Source organism: Aquarana catesbeiana, linkage group LG01 (assembly GCF_042186555.1).
Source record: "Aquarana catesbeiana isolate 2022-GZ linkage group LG01, ASM4218655v1, whole genome shotgun sequence".
NCBI lineage: Eukaryota > Metazoa > Chordata > Amphibia > Anura > Ranidae > Aquarana > Aquarana catesbeiana.
This window is the reverse complement of record NC_133324.1, coordinates 527,063,952-527,091,003: the sequence shown is the minus strand read 5'-3', so window position 1 is coordinate 527,091,003 and position 27,052 is coordinate 527,063,952. Positions and strand designations below refer to the sequence as shown.

General features: G+C 43.0%; 1 protein-coding gene across 3 annotated transcripts in view; it reads left to right on the top strand.

The window, feature by feature from the left end:
• CREB3L3 (cAMP responsive element binding protein 3 like 3) overlaps positions 1–27,052 on the top strand; it is a 673,320-nt gene that overhangs the window by 310,237 nt on the left and 336,031 nt on the right. For all 3 annotated transcript variants that reach the window (XM_073594674.1, XM_073594692.1, XM_073594681.1), the window contains one exon: positions 6,030–6,136. In XM_073594674.1, the coding sequence (XP_073450775.1) occupies positions 6,030–6,136 (107 nt within the window). The remainder of the gene's footprint in view (positions 1–6,029; positions 6,137–27,052) is intronic.

The window sequence follows — 27,052 nt, the reverse complement described above, 5'->3', positions numbered from 1 at the left end:
TGGTGGATGAGACCATCCAACCTGTAGATTCACTGTTCCCTAGGGCCCATCACATGGACCATTCTTACGTCAGACGCAAGTCAGTTGGGCTGGGGTGCACACTTCCAAGGTCAACTAGTCCAAGGGAGATGGCAGTTCAATTTGGAGGCGGTAGTATCGAACATACTGGAACTAAGGGCGGCATAGATGGCAATCTTACATTTAGCCACCTACCTCAGAGGAAAATCCATACTCCTACAGATGGACAACAAAGCGGCAGTGGCCTATGTCCAGAACCAGGGGGGAACACACAGCAGGTCTCTACTCAGCGAAGTGATGCCCATTCTGACCTGGGCCGAGAGGAACTTAATCAACCTGCGGGCCTCATACATCCCAGGGTCCGAGAACCAGTTAGCCGACCATCTGTCAAGATCATTCGTCAACAACAACGAATGGTCTCTGAATCCCAAGGTTTTCGATTGGATATGCCAACAATGGGGCACTCCCCAAATCGACCTATTTGCCTCTCCACTCAACGCGAAGTCGCCTCTGTTCTTCTCAAGGTTCCCGTCCCCAGGGTCAGCAGGAGTAGATGCTCTAGCCCAGCCTTGGAATTTTCAGAAAGGATATTTCCTCCGACTCCTCTGATATTGAGGTCTCTTCAGCGCCTGACGATGGAGAAAGTCACAGTCTTGGCAGTAATCCCATACTGGCCCAAGAGACCATGGTTCACACTCCTAGTCAACTTAGCTGTATGCAGACCGCTTCCTCTTCCACACCTGAACGACCTTCTGTCTCAAAATGACTTCTCTCACCCGCATCCGGAAATCCTAGACTTGAAGGTCTGGAAATTGAGCGGAAAAGGCTGGATGATTTAGGGTGTTTACATAATGTTATTCAAACACTTCTTCAGGCAAGGAAGTCTTCCACTAATTCCACCTATTACAGAATATGGAGAAAATTTACAGAGCTGGCAGAGCTTAATTATTTCGATCCCCTGGATCCTGGGGTCCAGAATGTGCTTCTCTTCCTACAGAATGGCTTGGATCTAGGTTTAGGTCTAAACACTCTTAAGGTCCAGGTCTCGGCTCTCTCAGCCCTGACAGATACACGATGGGCTTTGAACCCTCTGGTCGAATGCTTTTTGAAGGCAGTCCTGAGACTGCGACCTCCCAGGAAAGCATTATACCCCAAATGGGACTTGACGATTGTGCTGGATGTCCTATCAAATCCTCCCTTTGCTCCCACAGAAGATTGCACCCTAGAGGACATTTCCTTAAAAGCAGTATTCTTGATTGCCATCACCTCGGCTCGCAGAGTATCGGAAATCCCAAGCTCTAGGATCACGGGAACCTTACATCACCTTCTTCCCGGACAGGGTGGTTTTGCAACCCATCCATCAATTCATTCCTAAGGTACCTTCTCTCTATCATCTTAATCAGGAATGGGTTCTCCCAGCATTTGGAGAAGATCCAGAGTCTTCAAGATTACATGAGCTAGATGTAGCCAGATCCCTGAGACACTATTTAGACTCAACACAACAGTTTCGCAAAGATCAAAGTTTGTCATCGCAAAGGGCGCCAGAAAGGGAATGGTGGCATCCAAGACGACCTTGGCAAGCTGGATCGTAAAATTAATCCAAAGGGCCTATAGGGCTAGTGGTCTGGCAGTCCCAGATGCGGTCAACGCGCATTCCACTCGGGGAATGGCCTCTTCTTGGGCAGCATTGGCGCGGGTCTCCCCTGAGACAATTTGCCGAGCAGCTAGTTGGTCGTCATTCAACACTTTCATGTCTCACTATAGTGTAGACCCAGCGGTTCTTACTTCCCGGGAATTTGGGGAAAGAACCTTACAGATGTCAAGGCTGTAGTTTTTCATTAAATTTCTTATTGCAGTACCCTCCCTGTAAGCGAGTTATTTACCATTGGTATGCTGCCATGGAGGCACCAGGAAAACGGAAAATTGAATACTTACCTTTCCGTAATTTTCCTTTCCTGGTGCCTACCCATGGCAGCATACACCCTCCCTTCAATAATCCTTAGTTTTCTGAGATCTAGTTACAAGAATGACGGTGGGGAGGAACAACTCTTTTATTTATAGAGTTAAAGTGGTCCTGTGGGTTGGTCGGGGGCGGGTTGGTCGGGGTATGCTGCCATGGGTAGGCACCAGGAAAGGAAAATTACGGAAAGGTAAGTATTCAATTTTCCGTTTTCAGGCATCCACGGCTCCAGCAACCTTAAAGGACACCTCCTCCCTCTTCCAACTTCCAGGATCAAACGGCTTCCCACCCTTTAGGACACATACAGGCTGCAGCTGCTCCTCCATACCTACTAGAGACAGGTCAGTTACAAGTTCTCCCCACCAACCTTGTACCTCCCATTCCCCTGTCTTTCCACCAGCATCCCCCCCCTTTCATGTCGCACTCCGTGTCTCCCCTGTTCATCCCCCCCCCTTTTTTTTTTTTTCTACTACAGGCACATCCAACAGCCAAGCACCACTACAAAGGAAAATGCAACTATATACATATCTAATACATTTGTAGGTAGGTGCGATCCCTCATCAATCTACCTTACTGCCACTCTCACTTTCTGCAACCAGTACCACTATATTCCTGTACCTCCATAGCCCACATGCACCCTCTTACTCCAACGCATTCACTTCCGTGACTTTTTGCCATCATGCTACATAAACTGTATATATATTTTCAACACAGGCATGTGTTTATAGGTGGGCCCTATCTTTATATGTCTCTATGTGTATATGAATATATTTGTTTTTTGCACAACTGCACGGTCATTTCTATACCCCCAGATGTACTTTCTGCATGCATTGACATGCATCCACTCTTTGTTCCTGCACAGCAATTCATTGCTGGCGGAGACGTCCTCACACGCATGCGCATGTCCTTCGTACAGAAACACAACCAGTTACACCATGTGGTCAAAAAAAGATCTCTCAGCGCTTCTCTGTGCATTTTACATCATTCACTTGTGTTCCCCCCTTCTTTATATATATTTTTATATATATTTTATATATTTTTTACATATATTTTTATGTATATATATATATATATATATATATATATATATATATATATATATATTTATATTTATTTATATATTTTTATTTAGAATCTCATGTTTTATGTTTCAATGTCTACTACCCATCATTGATTCGCTTTATTGTTATGGTATCTTCTATTATTTAAGTCTACACATCTGACATTTTTTAATGTAAATTTATTATACGTCTCCAGTCTGTAGTGTACGTTATACATTTGCCATGTGCCCCATACTATACTGTTCTGATCTGTATTCCATCTAGAACGCCTGGACGGGGACTGGTATGGAACTTAGAATAACTAAATATCCATTACAGGACATACCCTCCAACTAGCCACTTCTTCCCATGTACACATGTCGGTGTACCGGCCCATAGAGACTGTGCTCCTGTTCTCCTGGCTCTGATGAAGAGGTTACCCTCGAAACGCGTCAGACTTTTTTAATTACCTGCCTCAACATGGGCATACCCCAATTTTAACTTTTTAGTACTTATTTTGTTACCTGTTTTCATGCTACGTAGTAATTGTATGATTTAATTTTTATATGTTTGTATTCCATATACATGATTAAACCTAACCTGTTTTGATGTGAGTGTCTGATCACGCGCCCTCCATCCACCTCCTACTAAACAGTCATATACTACCCCAGCCTGTCTATATACTACCCTAGCCTGTCTATATACTACCCTAGCCTGTCTATATACTACCCTAGCCTGTCCGCATACTACCCTAGCCTGTCCGTATACTACTCTAGCCCGTCTATATACTACCCTAGCCCGTCCATATACTACCCTAGCCTAGAGCCAGTCAGGCCAGCCAGAGAGCGATTACCCCAGCTGGACTGTCTGCAGGTCACAGGTGAGTCCTGGTCCGTACACCCTGTCCTCTCCTCCTTGTGGCCATGGAGATCGCTGGACTGTAGGGGGGATTGATTGAAAATTGTAAAGTTGACTGTAAATGTCATGCTTATGTCATGTGTGGGGGTCTGGGGGGCTCCCTATTATACCTGGTTGATTGAGGGCCTGTTCACACCAGCACACGGTCGGTGTGGCTAAGGTGGGCTGTGTGCGCATTTCCCACGCAGCAGGTGAACATACTACCCTTGCAATCTGCTGCATGTGGGTGCCAATGTATTGTTAATGGCACACCAAATGAAGATGGCTAACGCAGTGTGTTTACAGGCACAAAATCGCATAATACCCCAGTACTTTGCGGTTTGGTACAGTGTTTTTAAAAGTAGTGCAAACACTACTTTTTCCGCAGTCTGTTACTTTTTGCAACCCATTCATATAAACAAACTGTCACAATGCTCCCCACGGGAAAGCGTATGTTCCCATGTGATCCTAGTATGAACTGACCCTTAACTTAAGTTCACACTTCTGTGCAAAATCTGACTTCCTGATAAATTAAATTTTGGTTTTGGCCTTTTGGTGGGCGTGGTTTTTTTTGGTGGGGAGGGGCAGCATTTCATTCTTGGACCCAGGCAGCACAATGTCTTTGGCAAGCACAGCTGCAGCTCGGATCAGTGCTGCAGCCATCTAGCTAAGTATATATGTGGTTTTTTTGGACCCTATACTTCTCTTTTAACGTTTAACTACTTCAGCACCGGAAGAATTCACTCCCTTCCTGACCAGAGCACTTTTTGCGATTCGGCACTGCTTCGCTTTACCTGACAGTTGTGTGACGTTGTACCCAAACAAAATTGACGTCCTTTTTTTTTTCCCACAAATAGAGCTTTCTTTTGGTGGTATTTGATCACCTCTGCGGTTTTTATTTTTTACGCTATAAACAAAAGAAGAGCGACAATTTTGAAAAAAATCGCATTATTTTTTACTTTTTGCTATAATAACTATCCCCCAAAAATATATAAAAAACAATTTCTTTCCTCATTTTAGGCCGATATGTATTCTTCTACGTATTTTTGGTAAAAAAAAAAAAAAAAATCACAATAAGCGTATATTGATTGGGTTGCGCAAAAGTTATAGCGTCTACAAAATAGGGGATAGATTTATAGCATTTTTATTATTTATTTTTACTAGTAATGGCGGTGATCTGTGATTTTTATTGTGACTGCAACATTATGGCGGACACATCGGACAATTTTGACACATTTTTGGAACCATTGGCATTAATACAGCGATCAGTGAGATTAAAAATGCATTGTATATTGTAAAAAATTTCACTGGCAGTAAAGGGGTAACAATAGGGGGCAGTGAAGGGGTTAACTGTGTTCCCTGGGAGGTGACTCTAACTGAAGGGGGAGGGACCAACTACAGGAAGTGACAGATCGTGGTTCCTAGCCAATAGGAACACACGATCTGTCACTCCTGTCAGAACAGAACAGGGACGTGTGTGTTTACACACACATCCCTGTTCTGTGTCTCTAGTTCACGATTGCTCGTGGCCATCAGTCATCGCGACCGTCGGCCACGAGCATCGGCATCCCCGCTGTGCAGCACGTGGGCGCCTGCTATCTGGACCCCACGAGCCCATGTACAGTTACGTGGTTTCGCACAGGGGAGCCAACCTGCCGCAGTAAAACTGTGGCGGTTGATCCGGAAGCGGTTAAAAAGCCACTTTTAGTTTTTATTAAGCGGGCCATACGCTGTTAAATTTTTTTTCATCAATGCTAACAGCATGGAAGGATGAATTCCTCTTCATGGGCTACTGAAATTCTTACAGCTACTGGCAGTGGCTGTAAGAATACCCAAACAGCGGCTGCATCTAGTTCAACAAAGCTGCTGTTCAGTCAACAATTTTCCATGGGGCTACTTTGATTTTCAGTTAAAGAATGTTGGGTGGTAAGGGAAAACAGAGCTAATCAATTAGCAAATTTCATAAGGTTCTTCATGAACCAACTTAAATCAACAGTGTATGACCAATTTTAGTCAAAGTACCTGTATTTAGTTTATGTGGTCTCATTACACAATATTCTTGTTCTATTATGCAGATAATAGCATAACCTCTTGGATTTTACATATTTCAACAGCATGAAGAACGTGTTCTTAAAAGAATTCGTCGCAAAATTCGGAATAAACAGTCAGCTCAAGAAAGTAGAAAAAAGAAGAAGGAGTATATGGATGGATTGGAGATGAGGTATGACTATAAATCACATTTGAAATGGAAAATCAGAACAATCCTACTATGCTATTACATTTTTATTATTTGACTAAGTAGTCATTGACATCATCTCCTCTGATGTAGCCAGTTGGGCGTGGTTAAGTCGATCAGGTTGACAAAGGTATTGGAGACTTTTACAGCCTGTAGCATTACTTGCTAATGATTAGGACTAAGCTGTTTGGACTGAATTGTGCTGTCTTGCCTCAAACCAAAGTCTCCCCTTTTCTTTGTATGAATATCGGATTGCAAAACTTGGACAAAATAAAAACAGAAAGCTGCTAATAAAAAACAAATGCCATGCCTAAAAAATGGTTGCAAACTTTGACAATTTTATCTGTTTTGCCTCATTACTGTGCTTTTTATTTTGTGAACCTATCACATACCTGGTGATGACTGAAATGTTGTGGAGGCCTCTCTTGCACCTCCTGCCCAACACTCCTGAAGGTGGAGACAGAGTGTGAGGGCATGGAGTGCATGAGTGCGGAAGTAGCTGGTTGGTGAAGTCCGCACTTAGGTGGATGAAGCTGGGTGTCGCAGTCCTAGGAACAGGATACTGAAGCAGCTTGGCACCAGCTTGGAACCACAGCAGGAGATCATAGCAGAGCTGATATGCAGGCAGCCAGGTAACAAGGGACTGAGTCAGCAGACAAAGCAAGTTCAGGAAACAGGCCAAGATCAATAACAGTGAATACCATGGTGAGAGTTCTGAGGTGCGAGCCTGAAGACCCAAATGACCTAACCCAAAGGACGAATTCTTTGTTCTTTGCAACATCGGTTCCAGTCTGTCCGTGGATGTCAAATTCTGTCCTTGCCAAAAGGCAGGCTCTTATGGGGTGGTGGATTTCTTCTGGCTATATGGGAAAGTACATAATCCTAGGAGGTATTTAGAAGTTTAGGAAATGAACTTGAGGTAATGAAATAATGTGAACTTTGTACAACATGGAAACCTATGGACATTTGCAAGGCTCAATACAAGAGAGTCTTTTCTGTTCTTTTCTATTTTGCTGAAGATTATTTTATCAACTTAAAGCGGAGTTCCATCCAAAAGTGGAACTTCCGCTTTAAGCACTCCTCACCCCTGACATGCCACATTTGGCATGTCATTTTTTAGGGTGGGGGGTGGATATCTTGTTTTCAGATTGACTTCCTGTCCCACTTCCTCCTTCCTCTTCTTCTTATTGGTCGCCTAGGCGACTCCTCCTCTTGCCCTAGGTGGTCCCTCCCTGCCAGCGATCTTCTGAGACACATCACAGGTCCCAGAAGATTGGCTGGCAAATAGAGCGTAGCGCGACTCGCGCATGCGCAGTGCACACCTGTATTTTTATTTCTGTGGTGTCATTTGCTATCCATGGGTCCCCAAGTGGGAGATTTTTTTTTTTTTTTGATCCAATATTCTCCTGCTTCAAAGAAGCAGGTATGCTTGTTCTAATGATACTTATTTCCTTTCTCTTTGTATACTTTGCAATTAAATTTGTTATGTGTATGTTTTCAAAGCTAAAATCTAGAAAGTTTAAAAAAGGATAAAGAGGATTATGAGAACTATGAGTTAGACCTATATTGGTGATCCTATTAGGAGGATCAAAGGGGAGGACTGAAAGACCCTCCAATTGTAGCTTACAGTCTAATATGTGGTAACACTGTTCCATAGAAAGAGAGGAATTTGCTATATTAAGAAAACATGGCAATACGCCCAGAATCTGAGCTTGAGAAATATAATCATAGATAGCCTGGCAATATGCCTATAATGTATGCTTAAGAATGTAACCACAATATGCTAGTTAGAACTAACTAATTTTAAGATTATGTAACAATCTTAAGATATATACTATAAGAGATGTGTATTACTAACAAGTGCTAATAAGTTTGAGAAATATATGTCCATAACAATCCCCTGAAAGTGGATCTGTCCTATGGTGACAAGCTGTGGGTGGACAATTTCTATTGGTTTAATGTCTCAAACATTGCCTGATAATATACTGTTCAGAGACATCACATGCCATAGCGTGTCATCATATGCTGTACAGTGCCATCACATGCCGTACAGAGCCACTGCATGCAGTACAGTGCCATCACATGCCGTAAAGAGCCATCACATGCCGTACAGAGCCATCGCTGCGCATGCGCGGTTCATCTGATGCATTATCTGATGGGTCAGTGGTGGCCCACGCATTGTGGGAGCAGGGGCGCCGACCCCACCCCCATCCCTGCCGCCCCTATCCATGCGCCCATAATTGCAGTTATCAGGGATAGAGCAGGGGTGTGTCTTTTGAAGCACCGATTAGAGCCACAGACTCTAATAGTCTTCAAAAGAGGGTGTGCTCGGCGCGCAGAGAGTGTGCCCCAATCTCACCCAATTGTGTGATGATATCGAATGAATTTTCGCTATTTTCACACTAAAGTTCCTCCCCGCCAATCAGGAGGCAGGTCTTGAGACCTGTTTCCCGGCTGGCCAAAGCACCAGGCAATCCCATTAAATACCTAGATTTAGAGGAACAGAGAGGAGACGGAAGAGGCTGTGGGAGGAGCGGACACCGGAGCCGAGGAGGATAGAATGCCCCAGCCCTAGACTGGGTAGGCTGGTGGGGGGGTGATGTCTGTCAGTCCTGCTCCGCGGGCCAGACGTGCTGGGCTGGATGTCTTTCAATCCCACGCCGCAAGCCGGGGAGGGTGGATGTCTGTCAGTCCCACGCTGCGGGCCCTGGGGGGGGGGGGTGCTGCCAGTGCCACCAAGAGGGGGGGTGCTTGTTTGTCCTCGTTTCCCACCCCCCCAAAGGAAAACCCCACCATCTGCCACTGTGATGGACGGCATTATTCGACAGGACATCTACAGTTGGCTGCAAGTGAGGAGATGGAGGAGAGACACTTGGCAGAGAGAAATGGGGCAACATAGAGATGTACAGAGGAGAGCTCAGCCATGTACAGAGGAGAGCCATGTACAGAGAAAAGCCATGTACAGAGGAGGACACAGCCATGTACAGAAGAGAGCCATGTACAGAGGAGAGCACAGCCACATACAGGAGGAGGGCACAGCCATGTACAGAGGAGAGCCATGTACAGAGGAGAACACAGCCATGTACAGAGGAGAGCCATGTACAGATTAGAGCACAGCCATGTACAGAGGACAGCACAGCCATGAACGGATGAGAACCATGTATAGAGGAGAGCACAGCCATGTACAGAGGGCAGCTCAGTCATGTACAGAGGAGAGCCATGTACAGAGGACAGCACAACCATGTACAGATGGGAGCCATGTACAGAGGACAGCTCAGCCATGTACAGAGGACAGCTCAGCCATGTACAGAGGAGAGCCATGTACAGAGGAGAGCCATGTACAGAGGACAGCACAACCATGTACAGATGGGAGCCATGTACAGAGGAGAGCCATGTACAGAGGACAGCACAGCCATGTACAGAGGAGAGCACAGCCATGTACAGACGAGAGCCATGTACAGAGGAGAGCACAGCCATGTACAGAGGAGAGCACAGCCATGTACAGAGGAGAGCACAGCCATGTAAAGAGGAGAGCCATGTACAGAGGAGAGCCTCCTACATGGCTGTACATGGCTCTCCTCTGTACATGGCTGTGCTCTCCTCTGTACATGGCTGTGCCCTCCTCTGTACATGGCTCTCCTCTATACATGGCTGTGTCCTCCTCTGTACATGGCACTCCTCTATACATGGCTGTGTCCTCCTCTTTACATGGTGTAACGGAACCCCTTCCTACACTCCGCTTGAGTGCTTCCATCAGTATACAGCCTCCTCCAGTCTGAACATCAGAGATCAGATATTATAGCCGATCACACAAAATATATACCACAGGAGGACATCCATCCTCCTGATCATATTACCCTAACAATACAACTGTAACCAAGAACATAATTAACATGAGCTAATTAACTAGTCACTTAAGGCCACCCAGACAATGTTGTAATTAATCAGATATCCCCACTTTAGGTCAAACTTGAAGGCTTCAAACAAGTTACAACAGACATTATCATAATCATAAACACAGAACTAGGTGTAATGTGAAAAAAACTCAAGCGCTGTAATGAAATAAGTGATGGAAGGTGATTGAAAAATAACTAAATAATTAAGCTGCAATCAATCATAAAGTGTTCAGGCACCCTAATGTGAAATAAAATATATATATATATATATATTGATGCGCTCTAATTAACTTGTCAATCAGTGCACAGCTCCCCTAAATTTAAATAGTTAATGCTAGATAAAAATTATACAGATACAAGCACCAAATCATCAAAAATGCATGTGATAAACCTCATTCACAAAAAATGTGTATAAATAAATGTGCATAAATAGCTATCAGAACTCATAAGCTATAACATTCACAGGAGATGCATAATGAAAAGGCTCATAAGATATAATCATCCTTAGGCACAAACAATACTAATCACCAACAAGTCCATTAATCATTCATAAGGTTTGGTTTGTGTTTTGGTTATCAGCCTACATTCATCTATGCCTCCAAAGTGTTCAGTGTGCACTTCAAACCATAGGTGAAGAGGGAGGAGAAGCTGCTGACTAAGATGGGCGCTCCGTGAGTCTGTGACATGCTGCAGCTGAGGAAAGGATCGCTTTGAACAGAGGGATAGTGATATTCAACCCAGAAAACCCTAATTAAATCTTTCTGCTGTGCAGTGTTTGCTGTGCTTGCTGCTGCTTCTGAGACACCTGCTTCTAATAGGGACGGGAGAGAGGCAATTCGAATCCTGGAAGATTAGGGAGATATCTGACCTGTGGGGTGCCGCTGATCCGATCTGAGGATAAGCTGGATGAGCGGGAGTGGGTCTGGGCATAAGCTTCGGTGTGTCGGCGGGAGCCGATAGCAGAGGCCGTTCGCTTTGGGACCCCCCCCCCTCCGATCGCAGCTTCGCAACAAGCGGCAGTGATCAGGGATCAGAAGAGCCAAGAGGTGGCTCTGGAAAAGCCTGAAGTGCCTGAAAAGCTTGAAGAGAAGGAAAGAAGGAAAGAGAAAAAAAGGAGAAAGATTGCAGTAAAGGAAAAAAGAGAAACAAACACAGAAACTAATTAAACGTGGAAGATAACAGGAGCCCTAGGAGGGTTTTTTTTTTCTCTCATTGACTCTGGAGATCAAGGGAAGGAAGCAGTCAAAAATCAGAAAATCCATGGGGTGGTGAGTTAACGCCCAATGTGGAAATATAAATTGTACTAGAAAGCACAGATTGGATATATGGTTATTTGGCTTTATGAATATTGTCAATAGCGTCAGCTTTTTATGTATGGTATGAAGCCTGTTATAAATATTGAATAATACTGAATAATATTAAAGAACTTCAATAATGATTTAAAAGGTGTGCTGGGAGAAAAAGCAAAACAAAGTAACATAGAAAAAGACTGTATAGTATACCGTGGAATATATTGATGAATTTAAAAGGGATTGCTTTCCGCGCTTATTAGTAATTATATAATAAACCCAACAGAACCAAATAAATCTAAATCCAGAGGGAAGAATATAACTGAATTGCGGGGTATTTTACCCCGTTGTGTTTTTTTTTTTTGTCCACGGTATTACTAGGATTATAAGTTATCTTACAATTCTTTGAGTACATGTATGGCACCCAAGAAAAAGTAATAAAACACTGCAACCTTTAAGGAGTAAAAAAGACAAAAAAAGAAAAAGTTAATAAAAGCACTACAGGGGCTCAAACACACACGAAAAAATGGATATCATAGATGCAAGAGTGACAAACATTGAACAAGAATTGATACAGGCTAAATTAACTATACAAGAACAGAACAAACATCTAAAACAAGCCATAAACGTCATAGATGAACAAGAAGATAGAAATAGAAGAAATAATATAAAAATTAGAGAATTATCTGAAAATGTGAACTCAAAAGATTTGATTCCAACATTACAGAAGATATTTCAGGAATTGATTCAGAACCCAGCTCTAAATGATTTAATAATTGATGGTGCACATAGGGTGACAGGTGCAAAAAGGCCAGATCCCAGTAAATCAAGAGATGTTATCTGCAGGATGCACTATCCTCAAACCAAGGATAAAATCATGTTGGCTGCAAGACAATAAAAATATTCAATTTGAAGGGACACAATTAATATTCTAAACACACACTGGACAAGAGAAGAGCCTTAAAACCTCTTCTGGAGCAGTTAACAAAGAAAAACTTTCAGTATCAATGGAAATTTCCATTACAACTGCAAGTCCAACATGAAGGAAGAATAGCAACATATAGGGATCTGGAAGATCTACCGAAATTTCTGGAAACCTTACAACTTCCGGAAATAAAATTACAAGATTGGCCCAAGACATATATGAACACATTTAGAAAGCCATAGGAAGATATTAGCTGGAACTGAAGGGATGGGAGAGGGAGTGGAAGGGGGAGTGGGGGGTTGATGGGTAGGACATGGAGGTGTGAGGGAGAGAGGAGGGAAAAGAAAGGAAGAAGAAGAGGAGGAAAGATACATATATTTTTTGCGGGTATTTAAGTTAATACACTGGGTAATTATTGATATGCACTTGGTAACATGGAATATTTTAAGGGTAATTATAGGTAAATTATAAACATAAACATTTTTTTTTAACCACTTCAGCCCCGGAAGGATTTACCCCCTTCCTGACCAGAGCACTTTTTACAATTTGGCACTGCGTCGCTTTAACTGCTAATTGCGCGGTCATGCAATGCTGTAACCAAACGAAATGTGCGTCCTTTTCTTCCGACAAATAGAGCTTTCTTTTGATGGTATTTGATCACCTCTGCCGTTTTTATTTTTTGCGCTATACACGGAAAAAGACCGAAAATTTTGAAAAAAAATGATATTTTCTACTTTTTGTTCTAAAAAAAATCCAATAAACTCAATTTTAGTCATACATTTAGGCCAAAATGTATTTGGCCACATGTCTTTGGTAAAAAAAATGTCAATAAGTGTATATTTATTGGTTTGCGCAAAAGTTATAGCGCCTACAAACTAGGGTACATTTTCTGGAATTTACACAGCCTTTAATTTATGACTGCCTATGTCGTTTCTTGAGGTGCTAAAATGGCAGGGCAGTACAAAACCCCCACAAATGACCCCATTTTGGAAAGTAGACACCCCAAGGAAATTGCTGAGAGGCATGTTGAGCCCATTGAATATTCATTTTTTTTGTCCCAAGTGATTGAATAATGACAAAAAAAAAAAAAAAAAAATTACAAAAAGTTGTCACTAAATGATATATTGCTCACACAGGCCATGGGCATATGTGGAATTGCACCCCAAAATACATTTAGCTGCTTCTCCTGAGTATGGGGATACCACCTGTGTGGGACTTTTTGGGAGCCTAGCCGCATACGGGGCCCCGAAAACCAATCACTGCCTTCAGGATTTCTAAGGGCGTACATTTTTGATTTTACTCCTCACTACCTATCACAGTTTTGAAGGCCATAAAATGCCCAGATGGCACAAACCCCCCCAAATGACCCCATTTTGGAAAGTAGACACCCCAAGCTATTTGTTGAGAGGCATGTTGAGTCCATGGAATATTTTATATTTTGACACAAGTTGCGGGAAAGTGACTATTTATTTATTTATTTATTTATTTTTTGCACAAAGTTGTCACTAAATGATATATTGCTCACACAGGTCATGGGCATATGTGGAATTGCACCCCAAAATACATTCTGCTGCTTCTCTTGAGTACGGGGATACCACATGTGTGGGACTTTTTAGGAGCCTAGCCGCGTACGGGACCCCGAAAACCAATCACCGCCTTCAGGATTTCTAAGGGTGTACATTTTTTATTTCACTCTTCACTGCCTATCACAGTTTCGGAGGTCATGGAATGCCCAGGTGGCACAAACCCCCCCCAAATGACCCCATTTTGGAAAGTAGACACCCCAAGCTATTTGCTGAGAGGCATGGTGAGTATTTTGCAGCTCTCATTTGTTTTTGAAAATGAAGAAAGACAAAAAAAAAAATTTTTTTTTTCTTTTTTTAATTTTCAAAACTTTGTGACAAAAAGTGAGGTCTGCAAAATACTCACTATACCGCTCAGCAAATAGCTTTGGGTGTCTACTTTCCAAAATGGGGTCATTTGGGGGGTTTTGTGCCACCTGGGCATTCCATGGCCTCCGAGACTGTGATTGGCAGTGAAGAGTGAAATCAAAAATTTACGCCCTTAGAAAGCCTGAAGGCGGTGCTTGGTTTTCGGGGTCCCATACGCGGCTAGGCTCCCAAAAAGTCTCACACATGTGGTATCCCCGTACTCAGGAGAAGCAACAGAATGTATTTTGGGGTGTAATTTCACATATTCCCATGGCATGTTTATGCAATATATCATTTAGTGACAACTTTGTGCAAAAAAAAAAAAAAAAAAAATTTGTCTCTTCCCGCAACTTGTGTCACAATATAAAATATTCCATGGACTCGACATGCCTCTCAGCAAATAGCTTGGGGTGTCTACTTTCCAAAATGGGGTCATTTGGGGGGGGATTTGAACTGTCCTGGCATTTTATGCACAACATTTAGAAGCTTATGTCACACATGACCCACTCTTCTAACCGCTTGAAGACAAAGCCCTTTCTGACACTTTTTGATTACATGAAAAAAATATTTTTTTTTGCAAGAAAATTACTTTGAACCCCCACACATTATATATTTTTTTAAAGCAAATGCCCTACAGATTAAAATGGTGGGTGTTTAATTTTTTTTTTTCACACAGTATTTGCGCAGCGATTTTTCAAACGCATTTTTTGGGGAAAAAACACACTTTTTTACATTTTAATGCACTAAAACACACTATATTGCCCAAATGTTTAATGAAATAAAAAAGATGATCTTAGGCCGAGTACATGGATACCAAACATGACATGCTTTACAATTGCGCACAAACGTGCAGTGGCAACAAAATAAATACATTTTTAAAAGCCTTTAAAAGCCTTTACAGGTTACCACTTTAGATTTACAGAGGAGGTCTACTGCTAAAATTACTGCCCTCGATCTGACCGTCGCGGTGATACCTCACATGCATGGTGCAATTGCTGTTTACATTTGACGCCAGACCGACGCTTGCGTTCGCCTTAGCGCGAGAGCAGGGGGGACAGGGGTGCTTTTTTTTTTTTTTTTTTTTTTTTTTTTTTTTTTTTCTTCTTTATTATTTTTTTGCTTTTTTATCTTATTTTAAAACTGTTCCTTTCATTTTTTTTTTTTAATCATTTTTATTGTTATCTCAGGGAATGTAAATATCCCCTATGATAGCAATAGGTAGTGACAGGTACTCTTTTTTGAAAAAATTGGGGTCTATTAGACCCTAGATTTCTCCTCTGCCCTCAAAGCATCTGACCACACCAAGATCGGTGTGATAAAATGCTTCCCCAATTTCCCAATGGCGCTATTTACATCCGGCGAAATCTAAGTCATAAAATGCTCGTAGCTTCCGGTTTCTTAGGCCATAGAGATGTTTGGAGCCACTCTGGTCTCTGATCAGCTCTATGGTCAGCTGGCTGAATCACCGGCTGCATTCTCAGGTTCCCTGTTGAGACAGGAGAGCCAGAGAAAAACACGGAAGACGGTGGGGGGGGCATTCTCTCCCACTGCTTGTAAAAGCAGTCTAGAGGCTAATTAGCCACTAGGATTGCTTTTACATTAAAGCCGACCGCTGGCTGAAAAGAATGATACCAAGATGATACCTAAACCTGCAAGCATCATTCTGGTATAACCACTCAAATTCGTGAATGGTGTACCTGAAGACAAAAAAAATGGTTAACAATAAAGCACAGTAAACGGTAAAGTATAAAAAATTGCATACCTGAAAAGCAAACATGATAAAACATAATAACAATAAAACATTGCAGAATAGAATACAGTAAAAAAGAGCAGAACAATAGAGAGAGAGAATAGAGAGAGAGAGAACAATAAAACGACAACTATTATTTTTTATTTTATATTTTTGTTTGTGGTTTTTTTTTTTTTTTTTTTACACTTTTTTTGTAACTGTAACTTTTATAACTGTAACCGGTTCCAGGTTCGGGTCTCTCAAAATGCAATGGCATCTTGGGAGACCCTGTGAAAGTGTGTCCTAGTCTGTGCAATGCTGTACCCTACGCTAATACTCAACTAGTGAATGGTAGCGTTCAAAACATGCACCAATGCAAAGACCAGGATTGACAGGAGGGACAATAATAGCGGGTGTCACGCCTATATCCGCGCTTGCTGCTGACACAACATCTTTTTTGGGGGGTTCGTTGGGTAGGGGTACTCGGGAGGACATAAAAATGCCTCTCATGCAGCCGACTGCATTTGGTTGGGGATGTGAATGGGGGAAGTACGGGCGCTGCAGAAGTGGTGGGTTCCCAATTAGGATTGGAGAATGCAGCAGGAAGGGCATTATGGGCACGACGGGCCTGTGTTTGTCTTTTTGGTGGCAGCGGGACACTATTTGTGCTTGCCACCTCACCAGCTTGAACTGCACTTATGGGACTCGCCACGTCACCAAGTGTTACTGCAGTGCTGGTTTGACTATGACCGGGGTGTACTAGGCCGCTGGCGCTTGCCAGTTCACCAAAACGCTACCAAAAAAACTGTTAACGATCGCAGGGATCAGGCCTGACTCTGCGAACGCTGCAGTTATGCGTTTAGTGTTTTGTAAGTGACAGTGATCGATCGATACTGCACTTGGGTGGGCTGGGCTGGGCCGGGCGGAGGGGCAAAACGCAGGTGCTAGCAGGTATCTGGGCTGATCCCACTAACACTGCGTTTTTGGGAACCCTAAACTGCTGGGGACGCCAGTATAGATCAGATCGGATCAGATCAGATATTGATCCGATCAGATACTATACCACTAAGGGAGGTGTACGGTGCGTGCGTGGGTGTTAGCGCTACTGGCACTAACCTGATGCTGCCTGGGGCTGGTGCTTGCCAGTTCACCAAAACGCTACCAAAAAAACTGTTAGCGATCGCAGGGATCAAGCCTGACTCTGCGAACGCTGCAGTTATGCGTTTAGTGTTTTGTAAGTGACAGTGATCGATCGATACTGCACTTGGGTGGGCTGGGCTGGGCCGGGCGGAGGGGCAAAACGCTGGTGCTAGCAGGTATCTGGGCTGATCCCGCTAACACTGCGTTTTTGGGAACCCTAAACTGCTGGGGACGCTAGTATAGATCTGAACGGATCAGATATTGATCCGAACAGATACTATACCACTAAGGGAGGTGTATGCTGCGTGCGTGGGTGTTAGCGGTACTGGCGCTAATCTGACGCTGCCTGGGGCGACGCATATCACCGCCGGGCGATCAGGGGGCTAAACCTTTATTCGGTAATAAACGGCGGGTGCCCTGACACTATAAAAAATAAACGAACTAACCAGCGTCACCCGTAACGGTTATACGGTGATCAGTGGTGAAAGGGTTAACTAGGGGGCAATCAAGGGGTTAAAACATTTATTAGATAGTATATGGGGGTCCCTGTCGCTATAAAACGCTGACGGCGAACCTAAATATTTACGTCCCTAACTAGCGTCACCAGCGACACTAATACAGTGATCAGAAAAATGATCGCTTAGCGACACTTGTGACGGGGGGTGATCAAGGGGTTAAAACTTTATTAGGGGGGGTTAGGGGGGTATCCTAGACCTAAAGGGGGCTACCACTCACTGCCCTAACACTGTAACTGTCACAAACTGACACCAATACAGTAATCAGAAAAAAAAAAAAAAAACCTGCTTGGTGTCAGTTTGTGACAGGGGGGGGGTGATTGGGGGGTGATTGGGGGGGGATCGGGGGGCGATCGGGGGGGGGATCGGGGTGTTTTGTGTGCCTGGCATGTTCTACTGTGTGTGTAGTGTGTTGTGCACTCACATTACAGTCTTCTCTCCTCGGCCCGGAACGGAAAATACCGAGCCGAGGAGAGATGACATCATTTCCTCTGCCTCTGTGTACAATACAGAGGCAGGGAAATGATCCCATTGGCTGGGAGCGATCGCGAGGGGGGGGCCACGAATGGATGGCCTCCCCCTCACCACCGATCGCCGGGGGAGATTTGCCGACCGCCGCAGGCACCAGGGGGGGGTCCGATCGGACCCCCCACCCGCGGGCAGGCAAGGACGTACCTGTAAGTCCTTTTGCCTGCCCGTGCCATTCTGCCGACGTATATAGTCGTGCGGTGGTCGGCAAGTGGTTAAACATGCTTGCGTAAATAGGGTAAAATATATGATAGCTACACATATACACATATATCAATATATATTTAAACACTTAGAATTTGCACATATATTTATATTAATAAATAATCACAACATATTATAATATACAAAATACAGGAGGTATTTCATGGGAGTGGAATATTAAGTGAAAATATGCACAATTTTTTTTTTTTTTCTCTTTCCTCTTCTCTCCCTTAATAGAAAGTGTGGATATTTGATGTTTTAATAATAATCATAATTTGGTATGGGGTAATTAGATGTAACACTTATATATTAAACACTTGGGGTATGGGTAACCTGGTGGGGGGGGGGATGGGAAGGAGACGATAAATGCATGGGGTAATGTGATTTGAAATGTATTTTGTGGGTCACTGTCTAAAAGGGATATGCACTTTGTAGTATGGTATATTTTAGAGTTAATTATAGGGAAATTATAAACCCACACTATGGGTAATGGGGTTTCTTTTTTTTTTTTTTCCTCTGGCTCCACCATCCCCTGGTTATCCATGTGCTTTAACGGAGACTGGGGAAGAAAAATATAGAAATAATAAGAGGATTTATATAGTTTATAATAGGAATAGAATAAAGGAAAAGCAGTAAACTGTTCAAAAAAAAAATAAGGAAATAGTAATACAGCATGGGGTAAGCAGACGGGCAGCAGATCTGAAACAGCAGCTCCGGTTTTCCCCTCATTAGGGAACTTACTTCAGTAAGATAGACTTTTTAGAAGTCAAGATAGATATAGAATAGAGTGTGTGGAGTGTTAGGTTGAATATTATTGAGTGAACTGATTGGTGAAGACTGAGTGGTGAAAGAACGATAGAGATAGGATAGAGTGAGTGACTAGGTAGATTCTGTGAGACTGAGTGGAGGGGGGTGGGAAGAGTGGGGTGTAAGGAATAATTTTTTTTTCTTTTTTCTTCTTTTCTGTTCCCTTGTATTTTTCCCTCTCCGTATTCTAAAATGGAGGGGGGGGGGGGTTAATTTTGTTCTTTTAATGCAAGAGGCCTTAATTCCCCTACAAAAAGAAATCAAATCTTAAATTTATTTCATAAACAAAAGATAGATATTATTTTATTTCAAGAAACACTTTTTCGTTCAGATCACATTCCGAAAATAAACAATAGGACTTATGTTACTTGGATCCATGATACATTTTCACATTCTGAATCAAGAGGTGTATCCATTGCATTCCACAGGAACATACCTCATCAAATAGTACAAAGTTATAAGGGTAAGGATTGTAGATATTTGGATATAAAGGTAATGATCTATGGAAAAAATTTTACAATTATTAATCTTTATTCACCAAATTATAGTCAAATTTAAAGTGGGAAGAAGGCTCTGTCGAATGTGATGGAGAAAGCAGAAGGAACAATAATATTGGGTGGTGATTTTAACTTTATAATGGATACAAAAATGGACACTACCAATACCCATACCCAAAGAATGAATAACCAATTAAAGGGATTTAAAGATTTATTGGGGAAATATCAAATGGTAGATATTTGGAGGGCCCAACATTTAATGGAAAATAATTATTCATATTATTCAAATATACATGATTCATATCATAGAATAGATTACTTTTTTATAAATCGAGCAGGTATGATGATGACTCCCTCAACAGATATAGGTGGCATATATATCGGTCCTCGAATAGATTGATGAAGTATTTATAATTGGAGGGGAATGGCAAGGATATGGGATAAAAAGGGAAGGAAGAAAGGGAAGGAAAAAAGAAAGGGGAAGGATTTTTGTTTTGAATGTTTAGATGTATGTATGAGCAATAGGAAATTAATGTTTTGGGGTATGTATGAGTAATAGGAATTTAGTTAGATGATTCTATAAAAATAGGAGGAAGTGGGTATCATTAAGATTATTTATTATGTAAAAGGAATTTTTAATGTATGTATTTTTGAAGATGGTATGATGTGTATTACGTGTCTTTTAAAAAAAAAATTAATAAAAAAAAAGATTGATAACAAAGTGTTCAGTGTCAGGTAAATCTTATTTCCCAGGTTATGAATAGATAGTGACTTGCACTTTATTTCTCTCTCTGCATATAACGTCAGGTAAATCTTATTTCCCAGGTTTTAAATAGATAGTGACTTGCGCTTTATTTCTCTCGCTGCATATAGAAGAATCATGTAAAGAAAATATTAAAAATCATTGCGCAATGATCAGAACAAAACTAGTGGAAAAAAACAAAGTGATACACTCACATAGACCCAGTTGTAAGTTAAGCATAAGAAAGCAATCAGCCGCTACAAGCGTGACTCCTCAAAGCCGCTGCTGCCGTACTGATGTCTCGTAACGGCAGTGCTCGTCACTAGCTCCTATCTATTTATAACCTGGGAAATAAGATTTACCTGACACTATATGCGGAGAGAGAAATAAAGCGCAAGTCACTATCTATTCATAACCTGCGAAATAAGATTTACCTGACACTGAACACTTTGGAGGCATAGATGAATGTAGGCTGACAACCAAAACACAAACCAAACCTTATGAATGATTAATGGACTTGTTGGTGATTAGTATTGTTTGTGCCTAAGGATGATTATATCTTATGAGCCTTTTCATTATGCATCTCGTGTGAATGTTATAGCTTATGAGTTCTGATAGCTATTTATGCACATTTATTTATACACATTTTTTGTGAATGAGGTTTATCACATGCATTTTTGATGATTTGGTGCTTGTATCTGTATAATTTTTATTTAGCATTAACTATTTAAATTTAGGGAAGCTGTGCACTGATTGACAAGTTAATTAGAGCGCATCAATATATATATATTTTTTATAAACACAGAACACCTTCAGACAATAGCAGGATGTCTGACTCCTACATTGAACAGAGGTCAATGTGACCTGCTCTTTCAATTAACATGTATAGTTCAGAATAAAAAAAAACAGGAATAGTCTTTATATATTTCTTGAGAGATATTGTTGTTATCTCTCATTGCTCATTTTAGTTATATTGGACATTTTGCATTCATATGTCATTCATTCAGCTAATTGGTTTAGTTGAACAATTACTATTTGCTAATTATTGTTTTTCCATGTGTGCTGGTGTATATGACATTCAAGATTCCTGTCCACAACACACATGGTTGCACATATATGGTTATTTGATTATCGTTTAATTATTGGGCTAGTGTGTTAGTTTGCACCTATTTCATTTATTTTTTTGATTTTTACATGTTTAGCGCGATTCTAGTTTTTTTTCTGTTTTGTTTTGTTCACTGTATTGATGTTATGCAGGAGAATCGCTGCTTTATTAATTTTCACATGCAATTCCACAGATACCTTTTGGGATTAGGTATATTTGTTTAATTGCTTTCATCTATCCTTGCGCAGTTTCTAATTTTGTTTTCCATGTGTGTCTTTATAACCACTTACAGACCGGAAGATATGCCCCCTTAATGACCAGGCCATTTTTTGCGATACGCCACTGCGTCACTTTAACTGAAAATTGTGTGGTTGTGCGATGCTGTACCCAAACAAAATTGATGTCCTTTTTTCCCACAAATAGAGCTTTCTTTTGGTGGTATTTGATTACCTCTGCGGTTTTTATTTTTTGTGCTATAAACAAAAAAAAGCGACAATCTTGAAAAAAAAACAATATTTTTTACTTTGCTACAATGAATATCCCCCCAAAAATTTAAAAAACGACATTCTTCATCAGTTTAGGCCAATATATATTCTTCTACATACTTTTGGTAAAAAAAAAAAAAAAAAACGCAATAAGCATATATTGATTGGTTTGCATAAAAGTTATAGCGTCTACAAAATGGAGGATAGATTTATGGCATTATTATTTATTTTTTTTACTAGTAATGGCGGCGATCAGTGATTTTTAGTGAGATTGCAACATTGCGGCGGACAGATCGGACACTTTTGACACTTTTTTGGGACCATTGACATTTATGCAGCGATCAATGCTATAAAAATGCACGGTTTACTGTATAAATGTCACTGGCAGGGAAGGGGTTAACACTAGGGGGCGATCAAGGGGTTAAAGGTGTTCCCTCATGGGTGTTTCTAACTGAGGGAGGATGAGACTCACTGGGACTCACTGGGGGAGGACTAATTAGTAAGAACAGACGATCTGTCGCTCCTCTCCTGTCAGAACGGGGATGTGTGTGTGTACACACACACATCCCCGTTCTGGCTCTCATGCCTGCGATCGCGGGTGGCCAGCGGTCATCGCGACCACCGGCCATGCGCATTGGGTCCCCCGCTGTGTAGCGGGCGTACGCGCACCTGCTATCGCCCTTAAAGGTTCCGACGTACACCTGCGGCAATTCACGGGATCCTGCCGACCTGCCACAGTATAATGACGCTGGCTGGTTGGCAAGTGGTTAAATTCCCTTTCGTGGAAGAGTTTTATCCCTATTGTGGGGTCACCAGTATGGTATCTGTACATTGAAATCATATCCCCACTCAAGCGTCTCATCTCCAGAGAGAATAAGTTCAGTGCTTGCAGTCTTTCCCCGTAGCTGAGATCCTCCATTCCCCTAATTAGCTTTGTTGCTTTTCTCTGGACTCTCTCCAGTTCTTGTACATGCTTCCTAAGGACTGGTGCCCAGAACTGGATGGCATACTCCAGGTGCGGCCGGTCAAGAGTCTTGCAGAGTGGGAGAATTATCCTTTTATCTCTGGAGTTAATCCCCTTTTTAATGCATTCTAAAATTTTGTTGGCTTTGCTTGCAGCAGCTTGGCATTGCATGACATTGCTAAGCCTGTCATCTACTAGGACTCCCAGATCCTTTTCCATCCTAGATTCCCCCAGAGGTTCAGTCCCTAGTGAATAGATTGCATTCATGTTTTTGCCACCCATATGCATTATTTTACATTTTTCTACATTGAACCTCATTTGCCATGTAGTAGCCCACCGCATTCGTTTGTTCAGATCTTTTTGCAAGGTTTCCACATCCTGTGGAGAAATTATTGCCCTGCTTAGCTTAGTATTGTCTGCAATTACTGAGAATGAGCAGCTTATCCCCTCCTCCAGGTCGTTTATGATTAAATTAAATAGGATTGGTCCCAGGACAGAACCCTGGGGGACCCCACTTTCCACACCGGACCAGTCCGAGTACTCCCCATTTATCACTACCCTCTGAACTCTCCCCTGTAGCCAGTTTTCAATTCATGTACCCACCATTTGATCCATGCTGACAGACCTGTCAGGGCTGGCTCAGCCCTTCCTTCTCTGAGCTGGCCGCTCAGCTGTCGGATAATTGCCAGCTATCTTCTCTCTCCACAGTTAACCAGCTGTTGTGGATCTGCTCGTCAGTCCCGCCTACTTAAAGATGACCAGCTAACTTCATTCCTGCCTTCGCCTTGGTCACATCACAAGAAACCATCTCCTGTATTCCTGTTTAACTGGCTTTGCTGACATCCCTTCTGGCTCCTTATCCTGCTTGCTGTTCCTCTACTTGGATCCCTGACTTCTGGCCTGGCTGATTACCCGATCTGGTTACTGAACTCTGGCTTGGCTGACTATTGGCTCTCTCTGGCTTTTCTTTGACTATGCTTACTCTATTTACCTTTTTATTTTTATTAATAAACAAGTGTGATTTTACTGTACTTCTGTCTCGGTCTGGTTCATGTTTTCTGACAGTAGGCGAAGGGCATGAATTCAGAAGATACAGTTAATCCACCTGTTGGTAATATTTTTTCCAGATTGGATGAGCAAGATCACCGCATGGATCAGTTTGCCATGGCGCTACAAATGCTCCTGAGTCGCACGGCTCACCTGGAATCCCCCACTGTGGCTGCTCCGGGACAACCTGAATTGCAGGCCGTCCCTGCTGCTGCGCCAGTCTCTGTGCAGGCACCCGCCTTGAGTATTACCTCTATAAGAGGTATGTCTGATTCCACCCTGCTTCCCCAGCGATTTGGAGGTGATCCATTTCAATGCAGAGGGTTTCTCAACCAAGTTGAGATATACTTTGAGATGCTGCCCCAGGCGTTTCCCATGGTCAGAAGCAAAGTAGGGTTCGTAATATCTTTGCTTTCTGAGAGGGCCTTGGCCTAGGCTAACCCTCTATGGGAGATGCAAAAACCTGTTGTCTTGAATTTGTGGCCTCTTTAAAAGGGTATTTGACGTTCCCGCACGCTCCGCTTCTGCTGCCAAGTGCCTCATGTCCATCAGAGTACAAGAACTGTTGCCGACTACGCCATTGAGTTCCGTACACTGGCAGCAAAGGTTGCTTGGAACAATGAGGCCCTCGTGGCTGCTTTTTCTCATGGTCTCTCGGATTCCATCAAGGATGAGATAGCAGCCCTAGGTATACCCACTGAGCTGGAGAGCTTGATCTCGTTTGCCATCCTCATTGACTCCAGACTCAGAGAAGACTTTCTTTTAAGGAGCACTTGCAGAAGCCTCCTGTACGTTTGCCTCCGAGCTTTGCAGCCCCACCCGTGCCTCCCTCACCTCCCATGCCTCCTGGTACCGAGTCGGTCAGTGAAGATGAACCCATGCACTTGGGCTTCACGCGTCTCTCTGCGAATGAGAGAGCCTTTAGGAGGAGAGAGAGATTGTGCCTTTATTGTGGCCAGGCAGGTCACTTTTTGAAGTCTTGTCCTACCCGTCCTGGGAACGCCCGAACCTTGAGGTCCTGTCATGGACAGACCTTAGGTGGTGTTGTGTCATCCCCAGATATCCAGAAGGATAAGCCCATGGCTTCGGTCACCCTTTCGGGGGCTAAGTTGTCTATCGAGATACAGGCTCTAATCGACTCTGGGGCTGCAGGCCTGTTCATTGATGCTGCCTTTGTATCAAAGCACTCGATTCCAATACAGCTGCGTGACACTCCACTTGCCATTGAGGCTCTTGACGGGACACCTCTACAGCCTGCCCATGTGACTCATGAGACGGTTCCGTTGTCCATGGCCGTAGGAGCTCTTCACCATGAGATAATCCAATTCCAAGTGACTTCCTCTCCTAAGTTTCCACTGGTTATTGGTTATCCTTGGTTACAGATGCACAACCCCTCTTTTGATTGGCTCCGTGCTGAGGTTCTCTCCTGGTCACCACAATGCAGTGAAACATGCTTCCGGAAGGTAGCCAAGGTCCTGTGTACCTCTTCACTCTCCTCCCTGCCAGAGGAGTACCGTGATTTTAGCGATGTCTTTGACAAAGGTCAAGCCAGTAGTTTGCCTCCACACCAGCTGTATGATTGCGCAATTGACCTTCAACCTGGTGCCACTCCTCCTCGTGGTCGGGTTTACCCTTTGTTGGTCTTGGAGGGTAAAGCCAATGAAGGAGTATGTTGCAAACGCACTTTCTTGAGGTTTCATGCGCAAATCCTCGTCTTCTGCTGGCGCTGGTTTCTTCTTTGTGAAGAAGAGCTGTGAACTGAGACCTTGCATTGATTATAGGGGTCTCAATCGTTTCACAATTAGGAATGCCTACCCGATCCTGCTGATTACAGAGTTATTTGACTGCCTCAAGGGAGCAACGGTTTTCACTAAGCTTAATCTGAGAGGGGCTTACAATCTTATGAGGATTAAGGAGGGCGACGAGTGGAAAACTGCGTTTACTACCAGAACAGGCCATTATGAGTACCTCGTAATGCCTTTTGGCCTTTGTAATGCCCCGGCAGTTTTCCAGGAATTTTTTAACGATGCCCTCTGAGATTTGTTCCAGTTATGTGTGGTGGTTTATCTCGATGATATCCTCATATTTTCCAAGTCCCTGGAGAGCCACCACACAGATGTCTGTCGTGTGCTTCAGAAATTAAGAGAGAACAATCTCTATTGTAAACTGGAGAAGTGTGAGTTCCATTGGGAACATGTTAAATTCCTGGGCTATGTCATTTCCACTGCTGGTTTTTCGATGGACCCAGAGAAGCTTTCGGCAGTCCTACAGTGGCCTTGACCCGTGCGTGGGGTTACATCGTCTGCAGCATTTCCTGGGTTTTGCCAACTATTATTGGAAGTTTATTCGTAACTTCTCGTCTCTGGTCAAACCCCTGATCGATATGACCAGAAAGAACAGTAACCCACAGAGTTGGTCTCCGGAGTCCATTAAGGCCTTTGAAAGTCTCAAGGCTGCCTTTGTCTCTGCTCCTGTGTTGGCACATCCTGATCCTACATTACCTTTTATCCTTGAGGTTGATCCTTCTAAGACTGATGTTGGCGCCCTTCTGTCTCAACGTCCTACCTCTGAGAGTGCTATGCATCCTTATGGCTACTTTTCTAAGAAATTGTCACCTGCGGAGTGCAATTACGAGTTTGGTGACCGAGAGCTGTTGGTGATCATTTTAGCCCTGAAAGAATGGAGACATCTCCGCGAAGGTACCACTGTGCCGGTTCTCATTCTTACTGACCATAAGAATCTCACATTCTTTTCTGAGGCTAAACGCCTCTCTCCTAGAAGGGCGCGATGGGCTCTTTTCTTGTCAAGTTTCAATTACATTGTCTCATTCTTACCCGGTACTAAGAATGTAAGGGCTGACGCCTTGTCACAACAATTTTCCTCCACTTCCAAGTTGGAGTCGGTTCTGGTGCCTATGATTCCTCCTGATCGTATTCTGGCTACGGTTCGCACCAGTCTTACTTCTCCCTTTGGGTGACAAAATTCCTGCTGCTCAGGTCGATGTTCCTCCTGAGAAACCTTGTGACCGCTGCTTTGTCCCAGTGTCTCCATACTGCCGTGCTCCAGACTTACTATTCTCCCAAGGCAGCTGGCCACC